This window comes from Haemaphysalis longicornis, unplaced genomic scaffold, assembly GCF_048455015.1.
Source record: "Haemaphysalis longicornis isolate Haplotype H1 unplaced genomic scaffold, Haemaphysalis longicornis Haplotype H1 scaffold_4, whole genome shotgun sequence".
Lineage (NCBI taxonomy): Eukaryota > Metazoa > Arthropoda > Arachnida > Ixodida > Ixodidae > Haemaphysalis > Haemaphysalis longicornis.
In genome coordinates, this window is record NW_027526361.1 from 48,469,963 (window position 1) to 48,497,576 (window position 27,614).

The 27,614-nt window shown below is 44.2% G+C and overlaps 2 protein-coding genes across 2 annotated transcripts in view; one reads left to right on the forward strand and one right to left on the reverse strand.

Annotated features, from left to right (window-relative positions):
- LOC144178656 (uncharacterized) overlaps positions 1–8,171 on the forward strand; it is a 44,532-nt gene extending 36,361 nt beyond the window's left edge. The window contains exons 11-13 of the mRNA XM_077706662.1: positions 3,418–3,554; positions 5,568–5,732; positions 7,629–8,171. Coding sequence (XP_077562788.1) covers positions 3,418–3,554; positions 5,568–5,732; positions 7,629–8,012 — 686 coding nt within the window. The 3' untranslated portion in view covers positions 8,013–8,171. The remainder of the gene's footprint in view (positions 1–3,417; positions 3,555–5,567; positions 5,733–7,628) is intronic.
- Positions 8,172–10,566: 2,395 nt separating this feature from the next.
- The window catches only part of LOC144178655 (uncharacterized), a 36,745-nt gene continuing 19,697 nt past the window's right edge, over positions 10,567–27,614 (reverse strand). The window contains exons 5-13 of the mRNA XM_077706661.1: positions 26,760–26,894; positions 24,175–24,298; positions 22,612–22,784; positions 20,898–21,005; positions 19,823–19,894; positions 18,213–18,378; positions 15,068–15,198; positions 14,819–14,977; positions 10,567–11,083 (exon numbers count right to left, since the gene is read on the reverse strand). Coding sequence (XP_077562787.1) covers positions 10,739–11,083; positions 14,819–14,977; positions 15,068–15,198; positions 18,213–18,378; positions 19,823–19,894; positions 20,898–21,005; positions 22,612–22,784; positions 24,175–24,298; positions 26,760–26,894 — 1,413 coding nt within the window. The 3' untranslated portion in view covers positions 10,567–10,738. The remainder of the gene's footprint in view (positions 11,084–14,818; positions 14,978–15,067; positions 15,199–18,212; positions 18,379–19,822; positions 19,895–20,897; positions 21,006–22,611; positions 22,785–24,174; positions 24,299–26,759; positions 26,895–27,614) is intronic.

A 27,614-nucleotide genomic window follows, 5' to 3' on the forward strand; every position in this document is an offset into this window, starting at 1 on the left:
GGTGACATCTTGTATCCTGAGATAGTTATAACAGTATACGTCATTTATTTTCTGCGCCGCACGTTAGAAAAGTAAATGAGAAGGCATTGGACACAAGGTACGAGTGGAAATTGAAAAATAAAAGTAGCAACACGCGCTTGACATTTGCGGGTGTTCATTTTTTACCTTTTTGTAAAGGCCAGTCAAAGAATAAAACAAACAGCGATACTGGCGAATACTACGGGTCCCTGATGTTAGAGTGGGCGAAGTAATTGCAGTAAGAGTTGTTTTTCCACCGCCGTAATTAATTAAGAGTTACTTAAATCCTACCAGGCCTGTTCTTTAGTTCCGGAATTTTTTTCTTACAGTGGCATTTGTCTTAGTGGGATACATCAAGGTTCAGTTCTCAGGCCATTGTTGCTCTTGATATACGTCAGTCACCTACTTACCATTCTTACTTGCATTTGTCCTTCATTTTGCTGGTGATAGAACAGCAGCATCTATTGCTAAGTATATTCGTTGTTTGCCTGAAAAAACGCATTACTGATCTTTGAACATATCTGACACTATTACCATAAACTTCTCCAATGCATTAGGGCGTCAAATGTATTGCACTGGATATCTAATTGAAATTTTAGAAATTCACTCGTTAAAGCATGTCATTCCCTCTCTGCTCTTATATAGCTCATTTAACCATTTCATGATGGGTCCATTTTTGTTTTCCTGGATTCTAACGTCGAGTTTTGCAAACGCTCCTCCGATTTAAAGTACATCGCCATATATGACATCAAATTGCTGTTCAAAGATGATTCAACTTTCACAGCCATCCTGATTTTTCTACACTATACGTTCATTAATAGCCCCGCATCCTTTTTAATCTTGACCCGACCTGGCACGCACTTAACTACTCAGTAACACCCATCACGACGTATTCAAAACAAGCCTATCCGCATTTAAACCTGCAGTTCCTGCCGTATCGATCCTACTCCTCTGGATGGTGAAGTTTGCACTTCATCGATAATTACTGCGCCGTAACACAAAAATGGTGCTCGTTAAGTAACTAAGAAAATGAGGAGAGAGAGAGAGAGAGAGAGAGAGAGAGAGAGAGAGAGAGAGAGAGAGAGAGAGAGAGAGAGAGAGAGAGAGAGAGAGAGAGAGAGAGAGAGAGAGAGAGATCTAATGAATACTAAAGATGTTAGCATTACTAACGGCGAGGCTTGCTACATCAGGGTGGGGGGGGGGGGGCGAGAGAGCATAGCTAGGCGAAAAATAAAGCAAGAAAGAAAGAGAAAAAGGATGTAAAAACAATAAAAAGGGAAGATAAAATAAATAAAAAGGGCGGAGAAATATGCAAATGTAATAACACGAGAAAATGATTTGGTAACCCAAAGATAGAGAACCCCGACCATTTTTTAATCAGAAAATTCAAGATAGCGTAAAAAGGCCCCAGCGCTGCGTCAGCTTCATTACCCCATATTAAAAGAAAGTGGTCCATAATGCATCATTAACCTATTTGGTAGGGAAGCTTCATCAATCGGGATTTCACCAAACATTTCCTCCAAATAACACGGCTTCGATAAAACGTCCGTCGGCGACACGGCGTTCCGATATCCACAATGCCTAATTACCGCGAGTGTACCGGAATCCTGGAATAACGCGAACATCGTTTTAATTTATAAGAGCGATGACATGAAGGACCTGAAAAATTACAAACCGATCAGCTTACTGTCAGTCGTCTACAAGGTACTTACCAAGGTAGTCGCTAACAGTATTTTTGCCAGCTCAGATTTCAGTCAACCTAAAGAACAAGCAGGGTTCCGTAAAGGCTATTCAACAATGGACCATATTCACACGATCAATCAGGTCATAGAAAAGTGCGCGGAGTATACTCAACTCCTATATATAGACTTCATAGATTATGAGAAAGCATTTGACTCGGTTGAAACCTCAGCAGTCATTCAGGCGTTGCGGAAAAAGGGTGTAGACGAGCATTACGTGAGACTACTAGAGGATATCTACAATGGGTCCACAGCTACCATCGTCCTCCATAAGGAGAGCAGTAAAATACCTATAAAGAAGGGCGTCAGACAAGGAGACACAATCTATCCAATGTTATTCACAGCCTGTTTACAAGAAGTGTTCAGAACATTCGATTTGGAACAGGTGGGCGTAAGGGTTAAGAAAGAATACTTCAATTACTTCAGATTTGCTGATTACGTTGCCTTGCTAAGTAACTCTGGGGACGAATAGCAAAGCATGCTTACCGCACTGGACAAGCAGAGTAAATCGTGGACCTGAAAATTAATATGCAGAAAAATAAAGTAATTTTCAATAACCTCGGGAGAGTTCAGCGATTTAAGATAGGTGGCGAGGCAGTGGAAGTGGTAAGCGAATATATCTACTTAGGCCAAGTGTGACCCCAGATCCCAACCTTGAGGCAGAGATAATTAGAAGAATGGGGTGGGGTGCATATGGCAGACATTCTCAGATAATGAATAGCAGCCTACCATTGTCGCTGAAGAAGAAAGTGTATTACAGCTGCATCTTACCGGTACTCGCCTGCGGGCCCCAGAAACTTGGAGGCTCTCTAAAAGGGTTCATTTTAAATTGAGGCAACTCAGCGAGCAATGGAACGGAAGATGGTAGGTTTAAGATTAAGGGACAAGAAGAGAGTGGAGTGGGTCAGGGAACAAACGCGTGTTAAGGACATATTAGTAGAAATTAAAAAGAAGAAATCGACGTGGCGAAGGCATGTAATGTGAAGGCAAGATAACCGTTGGTCATTAAGAGTGACAGAGTGGATTCCTAGAGAAGTTAAGCGTGGCAGTGGCGGCATAAAGGTACATGGGCAGATGAGATCAAGAAGTTTGCGGGGTAAATTGGTCGCAGTTAGCAAGGACCGGGATAATTGGAGATTAATGGGAGAGGCCTTTGCCCTGCAGTGGGCGTAGACAGTCTGACGATGATGAATGAATGATTTGCTCCATATGAGACTTGCTACTATCAAAATCTAGTGCAAAATACCCTAAGTGGCTTCTTTGGCAGCATCTTTTTTTTTTTTTCAATTCGCTGCCCATTATCAACATTAAGCGCAGTGTAGGGGGTTAAACAAAACGTAACTTCACATTTACATTATCATGTTTGATTAGTAACCGCTAGAATGCATTCCCCTACTACTTAGAGCCCGTTCTGTAAATTACATCATCAACATTTCGGTTGTATCAATAATGCTTAATTTTTTCCTGCTTCAGGAACTTGGTTCTGCAGGCGTTCTCGAAGCAAATGCAGATATCAGCCTAGTGCCTGTCGCTTTTCAGTGACTTGAGTAAAACATTTGCGTGGGTTAGCGTGTGAGCAAGCTGTTCGAAGTACCAGCCTGCATAGAGTTATTTTGGTACGTCTATAACGACATCTCTTTGAAAACTATTTTTTATGCAGTTTCCCCATCTGATTACAACGCCCTATCCTCGGCTCCAACGCTTAGCGACCCAAAATTTCTGTCTGCGTGGCGAACAGCTATAGACAGAGCAGCCTCACTATCAGATCATTCACTGCGTGTGACGAAAACTAAAGGGGTGAGTATTTTTTTCGTGGTGTTATGACTACACACCGATTCGTATAAGGCCAACCGCAATAATTTACTCGACATGTTTTTAAACAGTATCCCCATGAAACTTTGAACAGGATCTTGGGTTGTTTATGCATGCTGATCCTACACAGATTTTTTTTGTTTTGTTTTCACGTTACACCGTACTTATCCAAATCTCTAGAAACAAATGTCTACGTCAATGGCCTGTTTTATTCTGTTCACAGTAAAGAATTCTCTTTTACATTTGCCGTGTTTTCAGCAAACTAAATGGAGGTTGCGTAGTTTTAAAATACGGCGCAGTGCAGGTTTTCGCTTGGCCCGAATAGAAAAATGTCAGGTGGACACGACTCAGAAAATAGCAGCTCGTTCAGTTGCCAAGTGTTGTCAAACTGCGTTGCAATTGTCTGGAATTGATAAGTGGAGAACTTGGGATTACCCCTTTCACCCATGAATTGCTTTCTTTCTATAGAAAAAAATTCTTGTGTGGGTTTTCTTGAACATTTAGACCCCGTAAGCTTACAAACGAAAAATTGAGCTTGTGATGCAAGTATTTAGCGATTTGCAGGCATGGCATCTAAATCATGGGGAAATTAAAATTTAAATTTTAGCAGATTTTTTTGCTTGTTTTTATAAATTTTGTAAAGCCGTAATCCCACACACAAAATAAGCCTGGTAGTACAAGTAGTTTTAGATTTATGGTAATGTTATCATAATAAGACTTCAATCCTTGGGGTCACCCTGACGTTAGTTTCATCTTCACTGCAATTCCTTCCTCTGTCTAGCATTCAGCGTTAGCAAAAAAGAAACAATGGCGATATCAATCAAAAGCGGTATCCCTGAAGAACTATTTCCCAGAAAACTAGCTGTTTTGGTTTTGTTCTCAAATTGTGAGAAGTGTTTCGGCTTATGTCCTAAAAATATAGGACGCCCGGGCCGCAAAGGTTAAAGCTCCATGCGAAAAACAAAGTGTGGCACAAGGGACTGACTAAGGATGTTTAGCCACGATTTTTCTTTTGTGCTCAAATAATTGCCTTTCACATAATCCCCGCATTTTGATAATTTTGTTTTCGATCCAAAGACACTCATAAGTTCTGTCAATTATCTCTCGAAATTTCAATGCCGTGAAGTTTAAGAGCTAGGACGTCATGAAATGCCACCCGCATGATAATTTACATACTGCGTACTTAGTTTTAACAGAAAATACAACGCAGCAGAGAAGCGAACAAAAATGAGGACATATGAGCGTTTCAGCGCTCGTGTGTCTAGTTTCCCATCTACGTTCCTGCTGCGTTGTATTTTCTGTTAATCATGCCAAACTAACACGCCGGCGTCGCCACTGCAGTCTACTGAATTTTATCTAATTACAAAACGTTTGTTATATGTCATTATTGTTTTTATAAACCAAGTCATGGTTTACCCTTTTAATCCAAACCCTAACAAGACCGCACTAACTCTTTTTTTCTTTTTTTCGCAGTTAACTTCAGTCGCTGCTTCCGGGTCATCAAGCAACGCTCTCTTAATGCACTCTATTCGATAGTCGCAAAAAAGGGGTGCATGAATTTTCGAAGGAAACATGGCGTGGCGCTCATTAGTTCACACGACAAGCGTGAACAATGGTGTTTTTGAAAGCACACAATATTCAGCTGATTGAAAAAAGACGTAGTGAAATAGCTATGTAAAGGGCTGGCAGATCTTTTCGGAGGTATGGTCATTACAGGAACGCGAAACCAGTTTCTAGCTTAATTAGGCTTAATTTCGTTAACTTTGGCACTACGTGTGCTTAGTTTTGGTTGAATTTTATTTTACGATTTCATTGTTTCGGAGGCGGAACTTTTGATGAAGGCAAGCTCTTCGCCCTTCGTGAAACTTCCCGCTCCCAGCACCGGCTTGAAGTTTTCAGAGATAGAAAAAAAACTCTAGTTTCGTGGGGAGAAGAAAAGGGGGTGTATTATTTGGTGCTTACTTTTCCTGTTGTTTCTGTTTCTTTTTGTGGTGGCAGTACTTTTCCGGCAACAACGAGCTGTTTGTCGCCTTTGTTCTGCTGGACCGGTTTCCTGCGGACACTAGTGTGGGAATCACCGACCGGCAAGTGAACCTCGATGGCATGAAGGAAAACCTGCAGAAGGCAGTCGATGAAAGCCGTCTTGGAATAGTGTACAATGGGGTAAGAAAGCCGACACGGTTTTCTGCTTCTGCATTTCTTAATTGCCGGTGCGTGTTTCTCTAAAAACCAATTTCAACGACAAATTTGAGGGGGTACATGGTTGGCGTTAACGGGTACCTAACTGTGTGCTTAGCTGTTAATAGCACCAACGAACGCTGGGCAATCGATCGAGTTGAATGACGTGCCTCCTGATTGTTATCGTTTACCTCAGTTATTTCAATCTTTCTATTGTCCTATATCTGCGGTCATCCTTTGCGCTACTTTTTTTATTTTGGTGCGCTTTCATACCTTAGACATTTATTTCAATCAGTAGCCAGTTGGGCGAGTATTTGCAAAATTATACAAAAATACATGAACAACATATGGATCAACACGATGTGAAAATATGATTTGCTACAAGCAATGTTTAAAAAGTTACCATAAGTAATTTTATGCACATACATATCTGTGTATGCATCTGGGAAGGGAAAGTTTGGCGTCCACCTGAATTTCAGCAGTATGACTACAAATGAAAGCTGTAGAGATCCCTCAAACAACGCATTTGGAAAATTTGTCTCGGTCCAGAATTCGAACCCGGGACCATGGCCTATGTCGTGCGAACCAGGAGGGCGAAGTGAGAGAACCAGGAGGCCAGTTGCTTGTAGTGCGAGAGCACATTGATGGAAACTTCTTTGATAGAATTTATTCGTAGAAACTTAATCCGGCTTAAGTGTTTTCCGTAATCCGGTCGTCTAACACTTGTACTTCCCTTCGAGTTGCCGTATCAATCAGTTTTCGTGCTACAAGTGACCCTCGTTCTCCTTTGTGTGGTAACCACCAGGTCACTTCAACACAGCACAGTTGGTACGGTCTCTAGTCTTCGTGAAACCTTTTCTTGCCTATTCGGTTGCCTGCAAGTGTCGTACAGCTTGTGGAACATCCAGATAACCGGCGCTGGGCGCTCAGCCCTCATGGCTTGTTCTTTAGTTGCAGCCTTAAAATCGTAGCCCAGGGTTCGATGGAAGTCCGTCTGGTCAGATGGTATGTTCATAACAAAGTTGCGGTCACTGAACAAGTCAAATGAACAAAATTGACGTTTCGGATCCCCTACAGAATCCTTGATCACAATTGTGAATTGAAAGGGGGTTTTCGGTAGCGAAGCGCAGTCACCGAAACGAGTAGACCAGGCTATGTCGGACAGACCAGTCTTCTGCTTCTTCTGTCTCGCGACCGCTGCTGGCGATGATTCGTGAGCCATACCAGCCTGATTCGCGAACCATCCATACGGGCGGGTTGGCCAGTGGTTGCTCCGATTCCTCATTACAATTACCCCCCCCCCCCCCCCCCGCCCCCCGGAGAAGAGGGAAACGTCAATTTTATTCATTTGACTTGGTCAGTGACCGCAACTTTGTTATGAGCCTTAAAATCGTGTGCCGAATGAGGGAGGTCGTTCAATTGACAACGCACTAGTAACTATCTTATTACGAAGGCTTTTTAAGATTTGTATTGTTTGCCAGCTTTGTTTTGTTTTCTTCTTTATTTTTTTTATTTTTGCTCAAATAGCGGTTAGTGGGGCGAAGCCACACCTTTCAGAATTTGAAATAGCAAGCAATTTTCTAGTGAGAATTCCTCAATAAAACTCCCGGAAATTTTATTACTAATAGAGTATACTCGCCAGGAATTTTTTCTATTACATCTCGCATCTCTTGCGCCTCCATCCACGTCAAGCATACTCTTTCCTCTCTAAGAGCAGCCTTTTCATTGATTATGTTGTTCGTACTACCAGTTGTAGCCATCGAAATTCATTGTCATTGTCACGCGTTGGTAATCAATTGTATTTCAATATCGACGTAATTTCAGGGCTAAACCGTAAAGGAGTACGCCCTAATTCACGTCCACACTATTGTGCACCCTCAGGTCAACTTGACGGCGTCGTCTTGGAGTCTTGGGGAGCCTTTCCAGCCATCATCCACCCCAGCACCACCCCTGACGACCTCGGAGACCCATCCCGATACTTCCGGCAGTACTTCTACGGACTCGTGGGATATAATCACCTTTCCGCCCATCACGTCCGACGATCAGCCCGGGGCAGATACCACAGCTCCCACGCATGACGCCATAACCGACCTACCTCACTTCGCGCCTCTGGTCACGCGCTATGCCCCGGGTGTCGTTGGCGGCACCGCGGTGGCGCTCTTCGTAGTGGGAGCGAGCATCGGGGCTTCGGCTACCTACGTCAAGTGCAAGTTCTTCCCATCTCTTTCTTTGCCAGCGACTGTGTTTCACCGAGAGCTCAATTAAAGAAAAGGGGAAAAAACGGAGCTCCAAGCTGGAAAATTTCCGCGATTAGAAAATTATCCTGCTCTATTCATTAACATTCGCACCTGAGTGAGCGGTGGAGCTTGCCGACTTCAACGCCATTTCAGAGTTGCGGAATAAAACTCCCTATCTTTACCATAACCTTGACCATGACAAGTTCTATATCGTTGCCTGAAGGTGGGTTTGTTTTTCTTTTCAGCACAACCGCAGCAGCGATGATTTGATATTGTCATTCATTAATACTACGTCCCTGGAGAAAGCGCTTCGCCGCAAAGCCTTGCTTTACAGCAAAGCCAGCAGAATTTACGATATTTCCCGCCGCGATGGCATACTGGCTAAGGCGTTGTGCTGCTGAGCCCAAGGATGCGGGTTCCATTCCCGGACGTGGCGGTCGCTTTCCTGATGGAGACGAGAGAGAGAGAGAGAGAGAGAGAGAGAGAGAGAGAGAGAAAGACTTTATTTGAGGCCAGGAGGGAGTGGGAGGTCGGGATGCGCAGAGCCTCCACATCCCACCCACGTTCACGACGTCCTCGGGACTAGGCCCCGCCGGTGTCGGCGTGAGCGGTGCGCGAAAGGTATTCGGGAGTTCGTCCCTTTCCCCCCCGTCTGCGACTCGCTCCGCTTCTGCCTGGCGAGAGCAGCCTCGAGCTGCTGGACGGCTAGAGTTTGTGCGTTCAGGTCCGTCGAATAGACGGCACTCGTTATGGTGTCCGGCAGCCGGCCGTAGAGGTCGGCAGCTTCCACGGGGTGCACTGCACAGTCCCACAGGATGTGGGCCAGAGTTGCGCGATGTTGCCCGCACACACTACACACGTCACTGGCGTAAACGCCCGTGTGTCCAACGTTCGGATCACGTTAAAGATCCCCAGGTGGACAAAATTAATCGAGTGCCCTCCACAACTGCGCGCCTTATCGCCTGTGTAGCGTGGGCGCGTTAAATATTATAATCAGATCAGTCGCATGCCCCCGCGCGAGGGACACGAGTAAATGCAGAGCATTGGGGGTGGTCACGTGGCGTAGGTTGTGGTAGTTGGCGGTGGTAGTTGTAGTTTTTGTTGTCGTAGGGGTTGGGTAGTTGGGTTGCGAGACGACAGAGAGAGAGAGAGAGAGAGAGAGAGAGAGAGAGAGAGAGAGAGAGAGAGAGAGAGAGAGAGAGAGAGAGAGACGTAAGTACGTAACGTGTTATTTATTGCCATCGTTTGCACCCCACCCTCTCTGCGGGGCAATCGGTTGGATCTTTATTATTATTCTTTTCTTTCTTTTCTTTTCTTTCTTATTATCCCTCTCGGGAGGGCAGTGCGCCATCGTCGAAGTTCATAAGCGATGGAAGCAACACCTTCAACCAGTACCGCGACGCGAGCCAATGTCAGTCAGCGTTGCAATGCCAGTTCAAGACAATGTGCCATCCTCTTCATCGACGGCGGCAGAAGACAAGGCGGCGAGACGGCGCGCTGCCGACGCCGAACGCAAGCGTCTGAAGCGCGCTGCCGACGCCTAACTTCGTGCACGAGAAGCCGCGGCCAAACGTCAACGTCGGGCCGCGGATCCTTCGCTCGGGCAACGAGTATATTCGTAGGGCCCGCAGTAGAGGGAGAGGAGGTAGCACCTGCTGCTGCAACGCCTCTTTCAGCGCCGGAGCACGCGCATGCGCGCACGCACCTGTTGTTGAGAGCGAGGAGGAGCGGGGGAGGGGCGCACGTGCTGGCTGGCTGCGGACGCCGAGTTACGGACGCATAACATCGTGAGTTAAAGAAATGCTCTGCATTTAAAATAGAACCTGTGGAGGAGGCACTAGACAGCGGCTGAAGGCGGACTGAAGTTTCCAGCCCCCTTCTGGTCTAGAATAAAATCTAGCACGGTTGGAAACTCTTCCCCGCGTCATCACAAAAAAAAAAATCATCGCTTGCACGCAAGCCCTCGCTATGTAAGGCTTTCCTAAATACGTTATATATAAGACTATATACCTCGCATTGTACAGATTGTAAATGTCTTACATTCGGGAGCCCTAATTTGCGAGCCAAGCGCGCAACGCGTCTCTGCGATTTGTTTAAGTGGCACGAAATTTTGGGCCACTTCACAGTTTACAAAAGTCTGTTGCAACTCACGGCCTGCCACGTTTATCGAACATATGTAGTGGCATTCGTAGGTACACCTGGAAGCCTTTCTTAACATTCCGCTGCTTTGGGTCCCGCATGTAGGCAGGCCTCAACTGAAACTTCAGTGGAGCACTTCTGTTCAAGAACAATATGTCTGGCCAAAGGAACGCCAAACACTAAATTTCGTACAATGCAGCGTCTCTTCTTGCGTTTGACACCCTTAAACATATCCTAAAAAATGAATGAATATGGCTTTACACAGTGTTGAGCATACAAACGAGATACATGCGTAGAAATGTGGACTTTGCCACTGAATATTGGTGCATATGTATTTCAAGTTTTACAGGTAAATACACAAGACCAATGATTGGAGCATGTAAGCCGCAATACCCACAAGCCACGCGATTCAGCGTGCACCAAAGCACGAATGTTGCCTAGCGTGCGAAACTCCAGATTTATTTATCGAAGGCATTTTCAATCAAACCTTACAAAGAGAGCCGTACACAGTTCCCCTCAAGTTGATGACCTCACACATTGGAAAAACAAAGCATAAGAAAAAAAGCCATCGCGCCTTAAAACTGCAGTGCAGTTCGTTTTTATTTCTTTCTACATCTATTTCACAAGTTTCTGCACACGCAGCGACACAACGCCAACGAAGGCGCCAACGAAGAACACCCCGACGAGAACCAACACGGTAGCCACAAAAGACGTGTGGGGCGGAGTTTCCGATTGGCCCGCGGATTCCTTCTTGGGAGGCGCCGGTGCGTGATAAACCTGAGACGCCCGCAGGAGCGCCGGCTGCAGATTTTGCCGCGTCAGGTTTGCGTCGGACAAGTAGGGCCCCTCGGACCGGAAGTGTGCGCCGGAAGCGGATCTCTTAGACGGCGCGTTGCTCGCCGAGAAGCTCGAGTCTACTTCTCGCAGGGAACGTGGCACGGCTGTGAACTCGATCTCCTCCTGAGCGAAAGGTTCGAGTACAGCTGCTTTAGAACAGTGCATGTGGAGAAGGCAATATATAGATAAATATACCCCCCCACACACACACATACAGATATATATATATATATATATATATATATATATATATATATATATATATATATATATATATATATATATATATATATATATATATATATATATATATATATATATATATATATATATATATATATATATATATATATATATATATATATATATATATATATATATATATATATATATATATATATATATATATATATATATATATATATATATATATATATATATATATATATATATATATTGCCAGAATAAGGTGAAGACGACGAAGGGGACAAAGCTGTGTGGGTGGTGCCAGGCTTGGCTCAGTGCTGTGACGGCCAACACCTTATAAATACATCTGGCTTCGCGCCCCATCCCATGGTTCGTCTCGTTTGTCCTGCCGCCGCATTATATTGGCCCGGACTGTTCCTTGTGTGCTTTTTTACTTATTTGTTTCGTTGCCAGTGTTTCCAAGCAAAGAGCGTGTTTCCCTCTCTTTCTTTTGTATACCGCAAAAGCTATCTTATTTACAGCGAAGCCATTTATCAAATCGTAATTTTTCGTGTCTGCAGTTAGAAAAACCAAGAAAATGCCGAGCGCTCGTGCGTGCGTGCCTCGCGGTGACCGCCCAGCGTCCCGGCACACGCTTGTCAAGCCGAACATACCCGCTTAGAAGAGTGGCCAATATTGGCAAAAAAAAAAAATCCCCAGCTTTCGCCGTAATCCTGGCAACACCTGCTCGCAACGAGAAAGACACGTCATGGTGTACGCCCCTCCAAGGTGATATGCAATGGTCATCATCATCATCGTCATCATCATCTGCCCACCCACGCCCACTGCAGGACGAAGGCCTCTCCTATTGACCTCCAACCGCTCCTGTCCTGCGCTACTCCAGCCGACAGTTTACCCCCGAAGTTCCGTATTTCATCCCTCCATCGTGTTATTGGCCTTCCCATTCTTCAAGGCCCATCTTTTGGTGTTCACCCTGTTACCCTAATTGTCCCCCGGTTGTCGGTTCGTCTCACCACACGGCCAGCCCAAGTCCATTTCTATTTTCTTTATTTGAACTCTGATATCGTCAACTCTAGTTTGTTCTCTGATGGATGTAGCTCGTTTCTTGTCTCTAAGTGTTATTCCTAACATTATTCGTTCTATGGCCCGTTGAGCCGACCTAAGTTTGCTTCCTAGTTGTTTAGTAAGGCGCCAAGTTTCAGTTCCGCATTTCATCACCCGCAGTATGCCCTGGTTGTAGGTTTTGAGTAACAGAGGTAGGTTACTTTTCATTATTTCATTTCACTTTACATTCCGAGGTAGTTATATGCTGTTACTTCTTCTAGCGTTTTGTTTCCTAAGCTGAAGAAGACGTTGTGGGCGTCTTCAGATGATTATCACTTCCAAAGAAAAATGAAGGAAGCTCAAACTTATAGCAACACTGATGGAGTAAAAGTCGTGGTAGTGGGAGCGAAGAAGCAAATCGGTTGCAGTCGTGGACTTAAACCGTCGTGATGTCGTGAATGTTGCGTACAGCTTCGCTGCCTTGAAGTCTTACGCGTTAGTGTGAGCTTCCTTGCTTTTTTTTTTTTTTTTTGACTAGGAGAGTGCTTCGCCCTGTCGTCACTTGACTGGAATGCTCTTCTTTGTTCTCGGTGTAATTCGAACGTTCCAGAAAGTAGAGCACGAAAAGATACATGCTCCCAGGGCAAACGCCGGGGCATTCGATATGCCGACACTCGTCTGGCACGTCATTTTGGTGACTGATACTTCGCCGCTTGTGTATTCTTTGAGTTTGTTGCGGGGCACACGTTCCCTTCAATTCAACTTTTGTTCCTTGAAAAAAACCTGCGCGTCGCTCTGGCTACGTGACAATATGTTTTGTGGAGAGTGCTGAGTTTCTCCCCATCTCGGCCACGAGCCTCTCCCCGTCTCGGCTTCTGAAGTGGTCTCACCCAGGCTTCTGGTCGCGTCTGCATGCCACAGCAACGGTGACCTATGGACACGACCGTTCTCCAGCCCCGCGCCACCACCTATGACCATCCGACGGCCCGCCGTGACCAGCCGAAACCACAACTGACAATGACGCCGCTCCCCCGCCAAGCGCACCGGCGCGTCTGCAAGGGCCTTCGACGTTTCTGGGCTACATTGTTGTTCCGGGGCTGTGGTTCATAACGCTCGTCGCCTTCATCTGTGGGGGCAAGGACTTTTTCATTGTTTATTGTCAACTGATACTCCCTCTTCTCCGCCCTCGCCCGTCCACCACGGCCTCGACCAGGACGGTCGCCCTCGACATGGGGACCCATGTCGCAATAACGAGAAGACGAAGAGGGTGAAGCTGTGTGGATCACGTTCCTGGCGACTACTGGCACCACCCATCGGCTAAACATTTTTATGGCAATACATATTTGGCATTGTTTTTCTGCCAATTCTAGACAATTTTTGACCGGCAAAAAATTTGTTTGGCTCGCAACTAAATGCTATATATTACTTTATATTTATATTTAAATTAAAAAAATTACAAATAATTCTACATTTATTTATTTATTTATTTATTCATATTACCTGCAGCGCCGATAAAGCATTACAGCAATTAAAATGCATTCAATTGCATTTTAATTACGATAGTCGTATGTGATACGTGATCACGTGCTTGTTTGGTCTCATTCAAAAATATGTGTATTACAATAAAAATTTGAGTTGCGAGTTCAGTGCTGTGCCGTCGTTCCTCTCTTTTCTCCTTGCGTAACATGCGGTGTTCTTTACGTCATGAATCTCAATCAGCTAGCCCAACTTGCCATTCTTGTATAGTATAGCACCTCATTGCATGCCGAACAAACGGCGCTTATCCAAAGGAGCTTTGAAGAAACACCTGAGAAACGAATGCGCTAACTAGCAGTTGTGCGGTGTCCTGCACGACACAAGGCCAATCACCGTATCAAGCCGGTGCGCCGTGATTTCCACGGCGTTTGAAGCAAAGTGGTAGTGAGGGAAAGAAAGAGGCGCTCTATTGGTGCGCAGCAACTCCGTTTACGCTATTCGCATTTTCAAAATTCTCGCTGGAGGAGGTTGCTGTAACTGCGCTGTGCGGAATCGATACATAGCGTCAGTTGACCGTGCTCCAGGGCCCCTGCAATAAACTGTTGTTCGAAGTTTTCATAGTGATGTCGACACGCGACAAAATGGCTACGGAGGGACAGGACCAGAGGCAGTGTAAAACATAACTCGATTGAGGGACGGGGTAAGAAACCTTTGGGCAAGAGACTCTGTAGCCGCGTAGCGTATGGTCCGTTAGAAGTCTATTGGGGAGGCGTTATTCATGTTCCAGTGGACATAACTGTGCTGATTATTAATAACATTATTACTATATTTGTGATGATGCCATCAGGTTAATCACACTTTGGCTTCTACAAGCCTGTCTTAGTTTAGTCAGCTGGCACATGGTAATGGAAAATGCTCTAACACTTCCTGATTTCCCTCCTTAAGTAAGCAATGGTTCTTCAACACACGTTTGAGTCCCCGCTGATGAGATATTATACATTGTTTGGATGTCTGTATTCCCTGCGAAGCCCGAAGGTACAAAATACTGATATATAGTACGCATTGATTCGACCTGTCTACGTGCATTAAAATTTATTGCGGTGCCCCCCGCTGTTGCACGGAATGTCTTACCTGCGATCCCGGTGCCTTCATTTTAATCTTAAGCCGCATATGATCAACGTCTTTCTGTAGTGACGCCTCCATATCCTTTAGTTCAGGTTCTCCCTTGACAGGAGGAAACTGGTTCAGCAGGTCAAACTGAATGTAGAGCATTCTGTCTGCGTCGAACATCTGCAAATGAGATCAAAATACGTGTGATGCATCTCTGTTCTTGCTCAGCTACATGATCACACCGCCGTCCCTACACGGGCACGCACTTACGGCTCGCAGTTTCCCGATCCTAAGAGTTCCTATTGTCGTCTTGAGGCTTCGCAATATCTGTATTTTGCAGGTTGCGAGGAAGAAGGGCTCGATAGTGATTTTCACAACGTCTTCATACTTGTTTTCGGGATCTATGGGCAAGAGCAATGTAGTACATTAAACTAGTTTTAGTTACAGATTAAGATAACCATAATCTGACATTCTCTGCTTGCATAAGGCAGGAGTGAGGAGTTTTTTTAATGACATATAAGGAAGAATGGACATTTTAGAGACAATTCACAACCGCGGGAGCGTTTGTTCTACAGGGTGTAAGGACGATCAATGGGCGTCTTTGAAAATTTTTTCTCAGCAAACTGCTTCTGGGTTCGCGCTCAAATTTTACTCAAAGGTCGCATTTCGTAGTCTATTTTGTAAACACCAAGACTGGCACCAGCACTAACATGCTTATTAAGCAAATATTGCCTATGGTATACCGGCCGGTCATGTTGGACGCCATGAACACATGCATGCATGAACACCTTGGTATGGCACCATCACCTGGGGTATTAAGAACGAAACGAGCGATTTTTTGATCGGCCGCTGAATTTCGCTTCTTCCGTAAATTGGAATTACCCGTTTCGTATTGAACGCCCCAGGTGGCCCCAAACCCTCCAAACAAGGTCACGACGTCCGAGGTGGCAGCTGCCCTTCTCATACGAGAAAATAGTTTTTATTCATTTTCTGAATAAGCGAGTAAGTCCCATCACCGTTCTTGTAGCTAAAAAATAACCCACAAAATGCAACCTTCCCGTAAATTTCGAGCGCGAACAGAGAATCGGTTTGCGCACAATTTTTTTTTTAAAGACGCTCATTTTTTGCAGTAACACCCTAAGTGCAGCTATGGAACACATTAGAGCGTGAAGGTTGGCGAAGAGCTAGAAGGCACACGGGGCACGAGCTGCACGGGGTAGCGCTAGTATCGTGGGCCTTCTCACTGTTCGCCAGCCTTCGCGCTTCAGTGTGTTTTATATCTGAATGCCAATTTGCCCGACAACATATTCCTATCCTGTACACAGCCGGTTAGACTAATCTCAAGTTCCGTCCGCCACGCTTTAGTAAACCTAAAGCTGCGGATTCAAACCCGTGTACGTATGAAGCTATTTACCTTTTGCAACAACAACAACAAACTTCGAAGACATCTCAGCACTTCTTACTACTTGTGAATGCGAAGGCAATAATGTTCAACTGAAAACATCTGAGTGTCTATACAGCGCCGCAGAGAACTTATTTAGCTCTGTGATGCGGATTAATTCAAAACAGTTTAACCAAGCTATCTTTCCGCTTTTACACGTGGCTCCACGCATGCCAGCGCGATGCTTTTATGTGCGTTTTTATGAAGCGAAATCTTTAGCTGTCTCGGCAAAGGTGAAAAGTTACAGTATTCGTCGTCGGCGTCGACATGAATGGTACCAAAATGGTCGCCACTGTGAAGAGAAAAAAGATGGCTTCGTGTGGGATTCGAACCCGAGTCGCCAGAGCAGCAGCAGCCAAGGGCTCTAACCACAGCGCAAACTTGCCACAAGATTGCGCCTGATGCGTGCGCCGTGACGGGTGCACTTGACGGGACGTGCGTAGAACGGGTTCACGGGGAAGAGCTCTTATACAGCCTGAAGTGCGGCTTTTCTGCCTGTCGGAGTAATTCACGGCAAAAATGCGAAGAGAAAAAAAGTGTCTTTAAATACGTGCATGTCTTTCTGAACGAAAGCAACAGTCCCAACAACTTTATAACCAGCAATCGTAAAGAATACACCGAGGAAACTTAAAAACGATCTGCAAGACAACACAGAATGGCTGTAGCCCTCAACTCGTCCTGGTGTGTGATAAGGAACCGGTAAATTTTATTCCATTCACCATAACATCGGTGAATTTGGGCATGTACAATAAATCTTCGTTTTATTTTGTATGGCATCTCAGATTTTAGCATCATACCTGACAATGCTTATTTAGCTCGCTTTTATCCAGAGAAGTTATACATGAACGATGCCTTTCCTGCAATGCCTTGGCTTTAAGCGGTGAATTGGAACTATTCCATGTGCTACGAAAACTATGAATAACGTTGTCCTATTCCTCACAAAATAAATGCTTACAAAAATTTAAGGAGCAAACAGAAAACCATTCGTAAGCCTGTATGATTACTACAACAAAATGCCAGTACTCAAAGAAACTTGCCCAATCCGCAAATGAGTATCGGCCAGCTCCAAAATGTTTTTCAAAGAAGGGAAGGAATTGAACGGGTCGGACGTCCCCTCGAGCTGTGAGCCTCACCGTTATAAATATCTGCGAAATAATTTGAGCGACCCAAGGTTCCGTAACACCTACCCGTATCTCACACACATAGTCGTTGCTTAGTGCAACGTTCATTAGAACGGAAACGTTCCCATATGAGAACCAAACCCCCGACCACGCACGTGCTGCAGAATTACTTAGCCACTGCCGCAATAGTAGCTGAAATGAACTCTTCTGTTCAGATGGTATACTTGGTACATTTCGCACACGTAATCTAGAAACTAACACTTTCATATCAACGTGAAAACTTGGGCGAGTTGGTGATGCATGTTGACCCACAGCGCAAACGATGAGACAAAGGACGATAGCAAGAGGACACAAGAAGCTTCGTGTGCCCTCTTGCTATTGTCTCATCGTTTGCGCTGTGGTTCAACTTTCATATCACACACACCAACAACCTGCTTCAGCTTGTTTCAAATTATCAAAGTCATCTTCATTTTTTTTTTTTACATTTTTTCGATTTCCGCGGATTAAGCTTTTCTAGGCGTAAAAAAACTATGCGGAAAATTTTATCCTGCACCCACATGCATGCCCAGGGTAGTCATGTTAAACCCTCTGAATTTAGCTACCATGTCAGCCCAGACAGAAACAAAAAATGTTCTGGCCAGCACGGAACCTTCTACAGTGCTGTTAAGCTTCACTCTTTTCGAAAGTAAACATTCGTACACTCCAAGGCCCACTTTACAAAGTAGAACTCGACAGCGTCACTGTTATGTTCATAGCATCATTACAGATTATATCAGTTCGATTTAGTCACGGGAGTTAGGAAAAGGTGTAGTGGGACGAGAGCGGCCTTACTAACACACGCTTCTGCACTTACACTTGAGCTCGAACTGCATCGGGTACACGTTACCATCCATGCAATCGGTGACGTCAAACGCCCGTAAATCTGCCACCCATTTGCCTTGTTCGGCCCGATAAAACGAGAAAGTCAGCTTCTGCCAGCTCTCGATGCTTCCTTCGTCGTTGTGAGCCGAATCGTCAACCTTGAACAAAAAGAACGAAATAAAAGGAAAATGAAAAGCGCAGAAATTAAATCTTTTTATCCTACTTTTTTCCTCATTTATGTATCGATATACTGCTTAGTGCGTAAAATTGGCAGTCCCCTAAGCCTTTTTTGTAGTACACAGCATGGCAGATAACAATCGCCATGCTCGTAAACCCTGGCAGACCAAAATCAAAATCTAGATAATGTAACACCTGATGTGAACGAACATTTTCTGATGGAGGAGAAAAGCAAAAACGCCCGTGTGTGCGAGATTTCGGCGCACGTTAAAGATCCCCAGGTGGTCAAAATTAATCCGGAGTCCTCCCCTACGGTGCGCCTCATCGCCTGCGTTGCGTCGGCGCGTTAAACCCCACAATCAAACAATCGATGTGAACGAACATCAACACAGCGGGGGACAAAGCTGAGCACAAAATTCTGTCTCATTATAGAAGGGAGAGGAGGACGCGTAGACTGAATACAGGTGATTTCAGGCAACTCTGCGTCCACTACATCCAATACCCATCCTATTCGATTCCCACTTCGAAAAAATCCTCAAATACCAGTGCTCAGAACCAGTGTAATATCTCCGTTCTGAGCCACCCTTAGCTTCAACCACTCTCTACAGTTTCCCGAAAGGAAACACTAATGACCAAATTTTTTGAGCATGTCTTTCACTCCAAGTGTTTCTTCGACTCGCCTGAGTGGAGGATACCGCAATGCATTTACATTCGCAGATTTCTTTCAAGAATCTCTTGCACTGGAGGCTCAAGTGGAGGAGGGATTCAGAGTACAGAGGGTTACGAAGTTCTGTTTTAGCATTTTAACGGTTTAATTTAGCACCCCAACAATCCCGTAGTGATTCTAAGCGTAAATAACGCAGTTCAGTATTACCAACGGTGCTACTAGATTGCCGAAATCGCTAGTATTTGAAAGTCTTAAAGCCAACAGTGGCTCGTATTTTGAAATTGGAAGAGTATTCTAACGTTTCTGGTAGACGAGCTATTTATAGGCACGCGCGGAGAGCCTGTCTTCACCCGGGTCTCTGCCCACGCCAGATCTGCTCCTTACAAACTGCACGAATGAATGCGACAGAGCATTCGACAATGGCGCTGGTAAAAAAGCAAACGTGTTGTCGCCAAATAAAATCGGGGTGAATTCTTTTCAGCAACGTGGAATGTCTCAGCCATCTTTCACGCACACTCGTTTGCACAGTTCAATCGGCCTCATGTTCTGATTCATTGATACGCGCACGCCCGCAGCATAGGTCAAAAACATTTTTTTTATTATTGACAACATGCTCTTAGTACGAGCCAGCAAGCAAAGGTTTTCAGATGGGTGGCTTCGTTGCTCTAAGGTTTGATTTTTCTTCTCAGCTTGCGAATTGGGAACTCAGTGGTCTGGTTTGGAAATCTCGGTCGCTTAAAATAAAAATGAATGCTTACGTGAGGATAGTATATTTCCAGGCTGACTAAAGGTAGGCGCGAAAAGCCCCACACCCCGTGGGTTGGTTGGTCCTGGAACAGAGATAGGCATTATAGAACGGGAGGTATGTGAAAATAAATTTTAAAAAGAAACTTGTTTTAGTAGTTATTGTTATTTTTTCTTCGACTAGAAACAAAGACAGTTTGTAAAGCAAGAAAAACAAACAAAGTAACATATGTAAGCAAAATATGTAAAAAAATAACCATCCCCTCCTAAAGAAGGTTGAGAGAAGAGCGAAAGCTTTCTAACATCTAACATCAAAAGTTCGTCAGAAGTGCGTCCAGCCTTCTCTGAAGGGGCGTCTAATCGATCAACAAACCTTCAAAGACCGAAATCACGAGCGAAGAACGAATCCATGCGACGATTTCTCGCGCACTAAGTAAACGCATCTACGAACGATATAAATATATACCGATACGTGGTTTGTATGATAAGGGTATGCTATTGTACTCCTTCTTCGTGATCGACCAGCCCTAAACACTCTAATAAATGCACACATATTAAAATAACGAATGCACTGCCCAGTCACGACACCGGCCAAGCCATTTATTCTTAGATATAAAACTAAAACTGTAACAGATCTCGCAGATACGCCATGTCCTTTTTTTTGCGTCAGCTGAACACCAAGTGCAAAAGTAGTGGATAATCAAATACAAGTACACAAATTACGTTGAGGTGGAATTGTTCCCCTGGGGCTAAAAGCATAACCGCAGTCTACATGCAGTCACAGCCCAAAAACCGTTACGTCGTGAAGGTAATAAATTTGCAATCATCACGCTTGCTTGCGAAGTTACCAAAAAGACGCTACTGAGCTAAAATGAAAATACATTAGCAAAATAGGTTTTTAAATCAGCCTGTCCTTTCTCGTTCCGCCGAACCTTCCTTTTAGTAGTTGCACTTTTTTGCACAGACTTATGCACAGCAAACTATCCCAGTGTCGTGTCTAGTTTTACCAACTACCTCAACGCTAAGCTTGGCTTAATAACAATCGCGGTACAATTTTTAGGCTTTCCGACTCGCCAATTTTCCACTCACCTTCAGCTCACCGACGCACCATTCCCAGACCGTGGTGATGTTCTGCTTCGGCGGCCAATCATTTCGACGGCCCTGCCACAGGTTGCAAGGAATTCCTCGCCTTTGGGTCTGCAAGCACGTGTCGCGACTGTTGCCGAAATGCGCTTCCGTTCCGCGTGCGCATTAGGCACCAATTTATTACGTCGCAATCTTCGCTGATCCGAGTGCGCACCACCTCATTTGTGAGAGTTACTTAGCATAATTATCACAAAAATATTTGATCGGCCTGTTTCGCCGCAGTGCACGGGAATTACCAATCAATGAAGATTGATTAGAGAATAACGCTGCCCGAGTTACGTCTCAGGAATTTAATCAACGCTCTTACATCCTGCCATTCAAAACGCCTTGCTCGAAGTGCGTTATATAACTGCGTGGACCATAATTCGCGTCTCAAATGAGGCGCCGAAACTGGCGCGATCTAAGCACCCTAGATCATGATTAGTTGCATGCCTTGTCCGTTGAAGTGAACCACACCCGCCGGCGCTTTCTACAGTGTTATTAAAGCAACACGTACCAGTGATAACCATATATATAGTCTCAGATCTGCGCCGATCAATATACTCCACAGTTCATCCAGGAAACATAATTTCTATTGCCCCGAGGGATTAGCTTCACTGGGGATTTTTAATGTATTTTTTCCCACCAAGAGTTTCACCTGTGCATATCCGTGTAGCTCGTGTTGCTCGCGTTGCCTCAACTATAGTATTGCATGAAGCGAATTTGTTTCAGTGACTTTTAGTTTTTATAGGTCCCTACTTTATTTGGTTTTGTCCTTCCCCTCTGTTTCTGGTTCTCCTTTTTCTTTGTTGCTCTGCTGTCTTTTTGACCTATTAGATTATTGGCGCGTTCTATCAACATTTTCTTAATGCCTTGGTATTCTGCCCCCCTTTATTCGATGGGCCAGGGCTATTATTGTTATAATTATATTACCACTACTACTACTGCTACTACTAATACAACTACTATTATTACTGTTATTATTATATGTGGCAGTAGCAGTAGTACTAGTAGTATAACAACTTTTATTTCCGGTCTGCGCATCAGCGGAAGCTGCTATATAACTGAAGGAAGGCATGAAGTTTCCCACAAGCGTTGGGTACGGTGAATTTCTTTGAAACTCGGTTTGTGTTCTGGTAAAGCAGCTCAAGAAAACGGGGTGCAGAACCCGTTGTGGATTTACTTGGAACTTTTCGGTGGCAGAACAGAAAAGGAAATAATACGATCATCAACTTATCTTCTGTGTACTTTCTAGAAAACACAAGGGAAGTGGAGTTTTTTTTTGTGCCCCTGATGCTTTTACTTGCTTAATGTCAGTAGTGCTTTGGAGCATACAGACATGTGAAGATGTTCCTCTTTGCCTATTCGAAGCTGGATGATGCTAGCCTCACTCATCATCCTGAAGGTCATTATTTTGTAATTGGATGGAAGCCGCTTGCGCTGACGAGGCCGTAGCCATGGTCCAGTAAATGCATTTACGTAACCCGAGACCATCTACGATGCGCAATTTCGATGTGGAAATTGGATGCGGGACTGCTTTCAACCAAAGCGGCCGGGAGCCACGCCTTTAGCACATTCTAGAATAGTTTAACATGACGTTGCGATCAACGGTTCGTAGGACATTCTCTACAAATGTTTAGCGCTTGGTTCTCACCTACAATTGTTTCTCTTCACTTACTTTCTTCTTGAGCAAGTAATTCGTCTGATTTGTGCCGAAGAATAGTTGAGGAGAGAGGCTGGGCACATCCCGGAAATCTATGATCGCTTCCCTCATGAAAGGAAGTGCCTCTGGCTGTCTGCGCCGGCATCTTGTCTTCCCACTCTTCAAGCTTTCAATGTCGAATGCAAATCCTGGCGTTTTGGAACAGTAAAGAAGTACTTTATTTTGAAAACTTCCACCTCTAAACACTTCAGGTTAAACTTTCCTGCTAAAAACAAAACTTCGAAGTAACCGACAGGTGCCGAATTTTTTACGCTTTTTTTTCATTTCGGACAAAGTAAATTTCATGCACAGCGCTTTCCAGGCAAGCGCTGTGCATGAAACAATGGTAAAATGTGTAAAAATGCATGAAACATTAAACAAAGCATGACACAATGTGTACAAGTATTTTCACAAAAGTTATATTCTGTTAATCTGTTAAGTCCTTGGCGTAAATTTCCATTCCAGTGTTTACAAAAAATGTTGATATCAGAACAGCCAAGTTCGGTGGTTTATAAGAGTTCGTTGGTTGATGTAAGTACAGTAGACTCGCGATAAACGAAACTTCAAGGGACCGAAAAAATTAGTTTCATTTAACAGGAGGTCCGTTTACTGCGAGAGATGTGCTATAGTGCAAATTTATGTGCGTACACACTCTTAAAACCATTTCATGGAACTCTAAACACTAGAAGGCGAACGTAGCAGATGGTTTTTCAGGAAGCAAGAAACCTGCACGAGATTTAGGCACAACATTCGCAAAGTTTATTTGCAACAGTTAGTGACTGTGCACTAAATATTGCATCATTTTTTAATTTGTTTGAGTCCTTGCAACTGTATCTTCAGGATCAGGATCTTCAGCACCTGATATTCACAGCACTGGGTCTGACAAAAATTTCTATTTACGGTTCCGTTTAGGTGGTGTCTCAGGAATTTTAGTTCCGATTACTAAAAGTTTTTTTCACGTTATCTGAATACAAAACCAATCAAATTGGAGGCTACGGTTCTGTTCAAGTGGCAATTCTGTTTAATCGATTTCCGCTTATCGAGATTCTACTGCAGTTGATATTCGACAGTTTTGAAGCTACTGGACGAGCGCGGAGATGTTGTAGGCATTAAAATTAGTAAGTATTAAAGATGTTCGATTCTGGGAGTAAAAAACGCCCGTGTGTACGAGATTTCGGCGCACGATAAAGATCCCCAGGTGGTCAAAACTAATCCGGAGCCCTCCACTACGGCGCGCCTCATCGCCTGCGTTGCGTCGGCGCGTTAAACCCCACAATCAATCAATCAATCAATCAATTCTGGGAGTAAACAAATAATAATAGCGTTACTTTTATTACGGGCAATAAGTTCCACATCCTCATTCAAGAATAAAAGTACCAGTTGTGGATCGATTCAGGAACGCTAAGTTCTTTGATGCATAAATACAAGTTTAGGTATAGACTGCACAACTGCTTCATGTCAGCTCCATAAAAATTCGCAGTCAAGATGCACGATGGTTTCATAAATACACTTTCAAAAAGTGAGCACTGAAGTTCTCACCATGGGTTCCAGAAATGATCTGGCTGATTGATTTCGCCTTTTTAGGTATGGTGACGTTGTTAAAGTTGGCTGTTTCCGGAGTGAAGTCAATCCGGTACAGTTTCTCCGGCACATACATGTAAACCTAAACAGGCAACACATTTCACATTTTATTCGCAGAATAATAATCTTTTAAAATAGTTCCTAAACAGAATAATCTGGGATAGTCAATATTCTTTTCGTTTTTTTCATTCTTCTCCGCACGCTAGGCTGAATTATTTTAATGTGCTACAAAGTGAAGCTCTGTTTTCGCAGCGCGATTCATAACAGTGATGGTGTAAAGGTCGTATTGATTTAAAATTTTAGCTGTCAATTTCTTCGCTTGGTAGCACTGGAAACGGACATGGCGCGGCTTGTGCAACTACGCCCGCACGCGGAAGAAAAAAAACACCGGTGCGCGTCACATGCTCAGTTTCAACCCGATTCTCAACGATGGTGTCAACAACAGAGATGTTATTAATCGCACTCACACTGGAGTTAAGGCATTACTTTGTGTTCCGTGGGGTAGTGTTTGGAACTTCCAACACACATCATGTGCTTAACACGGACACGTACCGCCATCCCTCGGAGCCCGACGTAACCAGTGAAGGCGCACTCACATGGTTGCGTGCATGCGTGCCTCGCCAGTGAATACAAGCTATACAGTTCAGTCCGAAACACTTCGTGTTGTTTCCTGCGCACAAAATGTTTCTGTGCAAACTTGTTTTATAGGATGACGTCACAAAGATCCCTTCATGAAGTAAACAATAATGAGGAGAGGCCCGTAATATCCAACATGCATTTTGAACACTTTGGTGGTAGTCAAGTCATATTTATCCAGGCCCCTTCACCAGGGTCAGCCAGGTGGAATCGGTGTTGCTTGGTTGCTACGACCGATTTTTCCGGGGCTCAGACAGGTGTGGCTGCGTTCGCCAGTGCGCAGCCGTGCATAGCGAGGACTACGGTTATCGCGTAGTTCGCGCTCCACCGTGGCGGAACGATTAGCAGCTAAGCGGAATCACTGGCCGTGGAGGCGCGAAGCGGTTGAAGAGAATGGGAAGGAGAAGTGGGCGATAAGGATACCTCAAGATACCCTCAAGATGGTGCACCGGCTTCTCCATGGAGTGGTTTTCACAAGTAAGTGACGTTTGGGCCTCCCTTGAGAATTACTATTAGCGACTGCGGCCGAAAGAGCGGAGGCTGCCAATCTGTATATGCTGTGGCCCCGACATGGTTAGCGGTAGCCGTCTGAGAAACGGCTGCTTAGAAGCGCTAGACTGCTTAGAAGCGGTTGCCTGCAGTTTTCCACATGTTTTTAGGGGAGAAGCCCCTTACGGGCTCGTACTGTTGGTGACTAATGTCGTCGTCGTAATAGTCGTCTCTTGCAGTCACGGTAATAAGACACCTGGACACTCGTTTACACCTCGCGCTAGAACTTAACGCGTACTTAAAAAAACACCAGGACACTTGTTTACGCCTCAGGCTGGAACGCTTTGTAACACGTACTAAAAAACACCGAGACACTCGTTTACGCCTCGCGCTGGAACATTCCGTAAGACACCCGTTTACGCTTCGTGGTAGAACGCTTCGTGCATCAAAGACACGACACTTGTACAGCAAAGCTGTATATATCTACCTCCCAATGGTTTCATATCCGTTGGAAAAAACGCCAAGGCTCGAAAACTACACTTATACACTGCATGCTTCGCCCCTCCCCAGGTTTCACGTTAATGGAGATGGCCCGGTATTTTTTTATAGATCTCAGGCATTTTGCATTTTGCCTGCATGAGAAAAATAGCCCATATGGCCAACAAATGCATTTGCGGTGTCGACACGGTGTGATGCTGTCATCATAAACAAGCGTTAAGATAACGACTGTAATTTTTTTTGCTTCCCCATTCTTATTCTTTCTTAGTGTATGAGAATCGTGGTTTTCCTTTATTTATTTATTTATTTATTTATTTATTTATTTATTTATTTATTTATTTATTTATTTATTTATTTATTTATTTATTTATTTATTTATTTATTTATTTATACAGATATACAATAAAATAATAAGCATCAAGATAAACAAGAGTACAAGGCCAAATGAAGAAGGATCAACAAAACAACAATATCAAGACAAGAGGCACAAGAAAAGCACAATAATGTTGCCTGTGTAGCATAGCGACAGATACGCATTTGAAAAACAATACCTAAGAGACATAAAAGGAAAAAAAAGACGCTAAAGGAAAAAATCGGTGCGAAAAGAGGAATTTCACAAATGCCTCAGCTATATCAACATTCGAATAGATCATAAATCTTGTCTGTGCTTGTTTAAAATATTCTTGCAGCTGAAGCTTCTTTGCGCATTTGTTTTTGGCGTCCTTCAAGACTTCTTCACAGACTTACTTTAAAATTGGAGACACACGTCCGAACCCAAAAAATAGGGCGTTTCTGTTTCCATTAATGATTTTGCCGCTATTTCTCAGTCATCAGCCAAATAAACATTATCTCCACAAACGTCCAATGTCTACACATGTGTTTTATTAAGTGTGTAGCAACAGAGAGGCATGCTGACTTACAACTGAGTTGGCTACGGTCCGGTTTTTCTTTCTGTCAAGAGAAACTTCTGCTGAATAACTTAAATAGTTCATCGACGATTCATCTAGTTTCCAGCTTTCAGAAACGAAGTTTTCGCAATAGACTCCATCAGGGTACTGCAAAAGAATGCAAAATAAGAACGAGGGTAAGCAATCTCCGTACGAGAAAGTTACCGCTTGTATGTAGGGCATACAGTGCGAGTCATTTGCTCATGACACAAAGGCTCGAGCAATACGAATCGCGGGGAGCATAAAATCAGCCGCGTTGTGCGCTCAGCTGCCACGAAGTTAATTGCAATTTCCACTGCCTTACTAGAAATTATGCTACGGCGATAATTAACTGTTTTTGTCCTGTACGGTTCCTGCTCCTGGAGAAGGGTTGATTAACGCGAGATCCGTGCGCACTAATTAAAATCAGAATGAACCACGTGCTGTGTCGCTTTGGTACTCACCGGTCTAAAACACCAGGCGGCTGGTCATTTTTCTTCATAGCGTACGCCCGTACATGCGATTTTAGGGTTCACTCTTTGCCACATAAATCAAAGTCGTTTTAAAATATCCGTGTGAATTACGAAAACCGAAGATCACATCATTGCTAAAGGTTAGGAACATTCACGCAGGGAAGACGTGGTACTTAACTGTGCAGGTCAATGCAACTTTACAAACTAGCTAGAAAACGAAGCATTTTTTGTAATTTTTTTCAGAAAAATACCTGACTACTAAGCCCTTTAAAACACCCTCATGTCGACCCCCAATAGGCGCAGTAAGAAAAGACACGCACCCGACAGCTTTTTTTTTTTTTTAAAGGGCCGTTGAAGGGAGGTCTAAACATGCTCG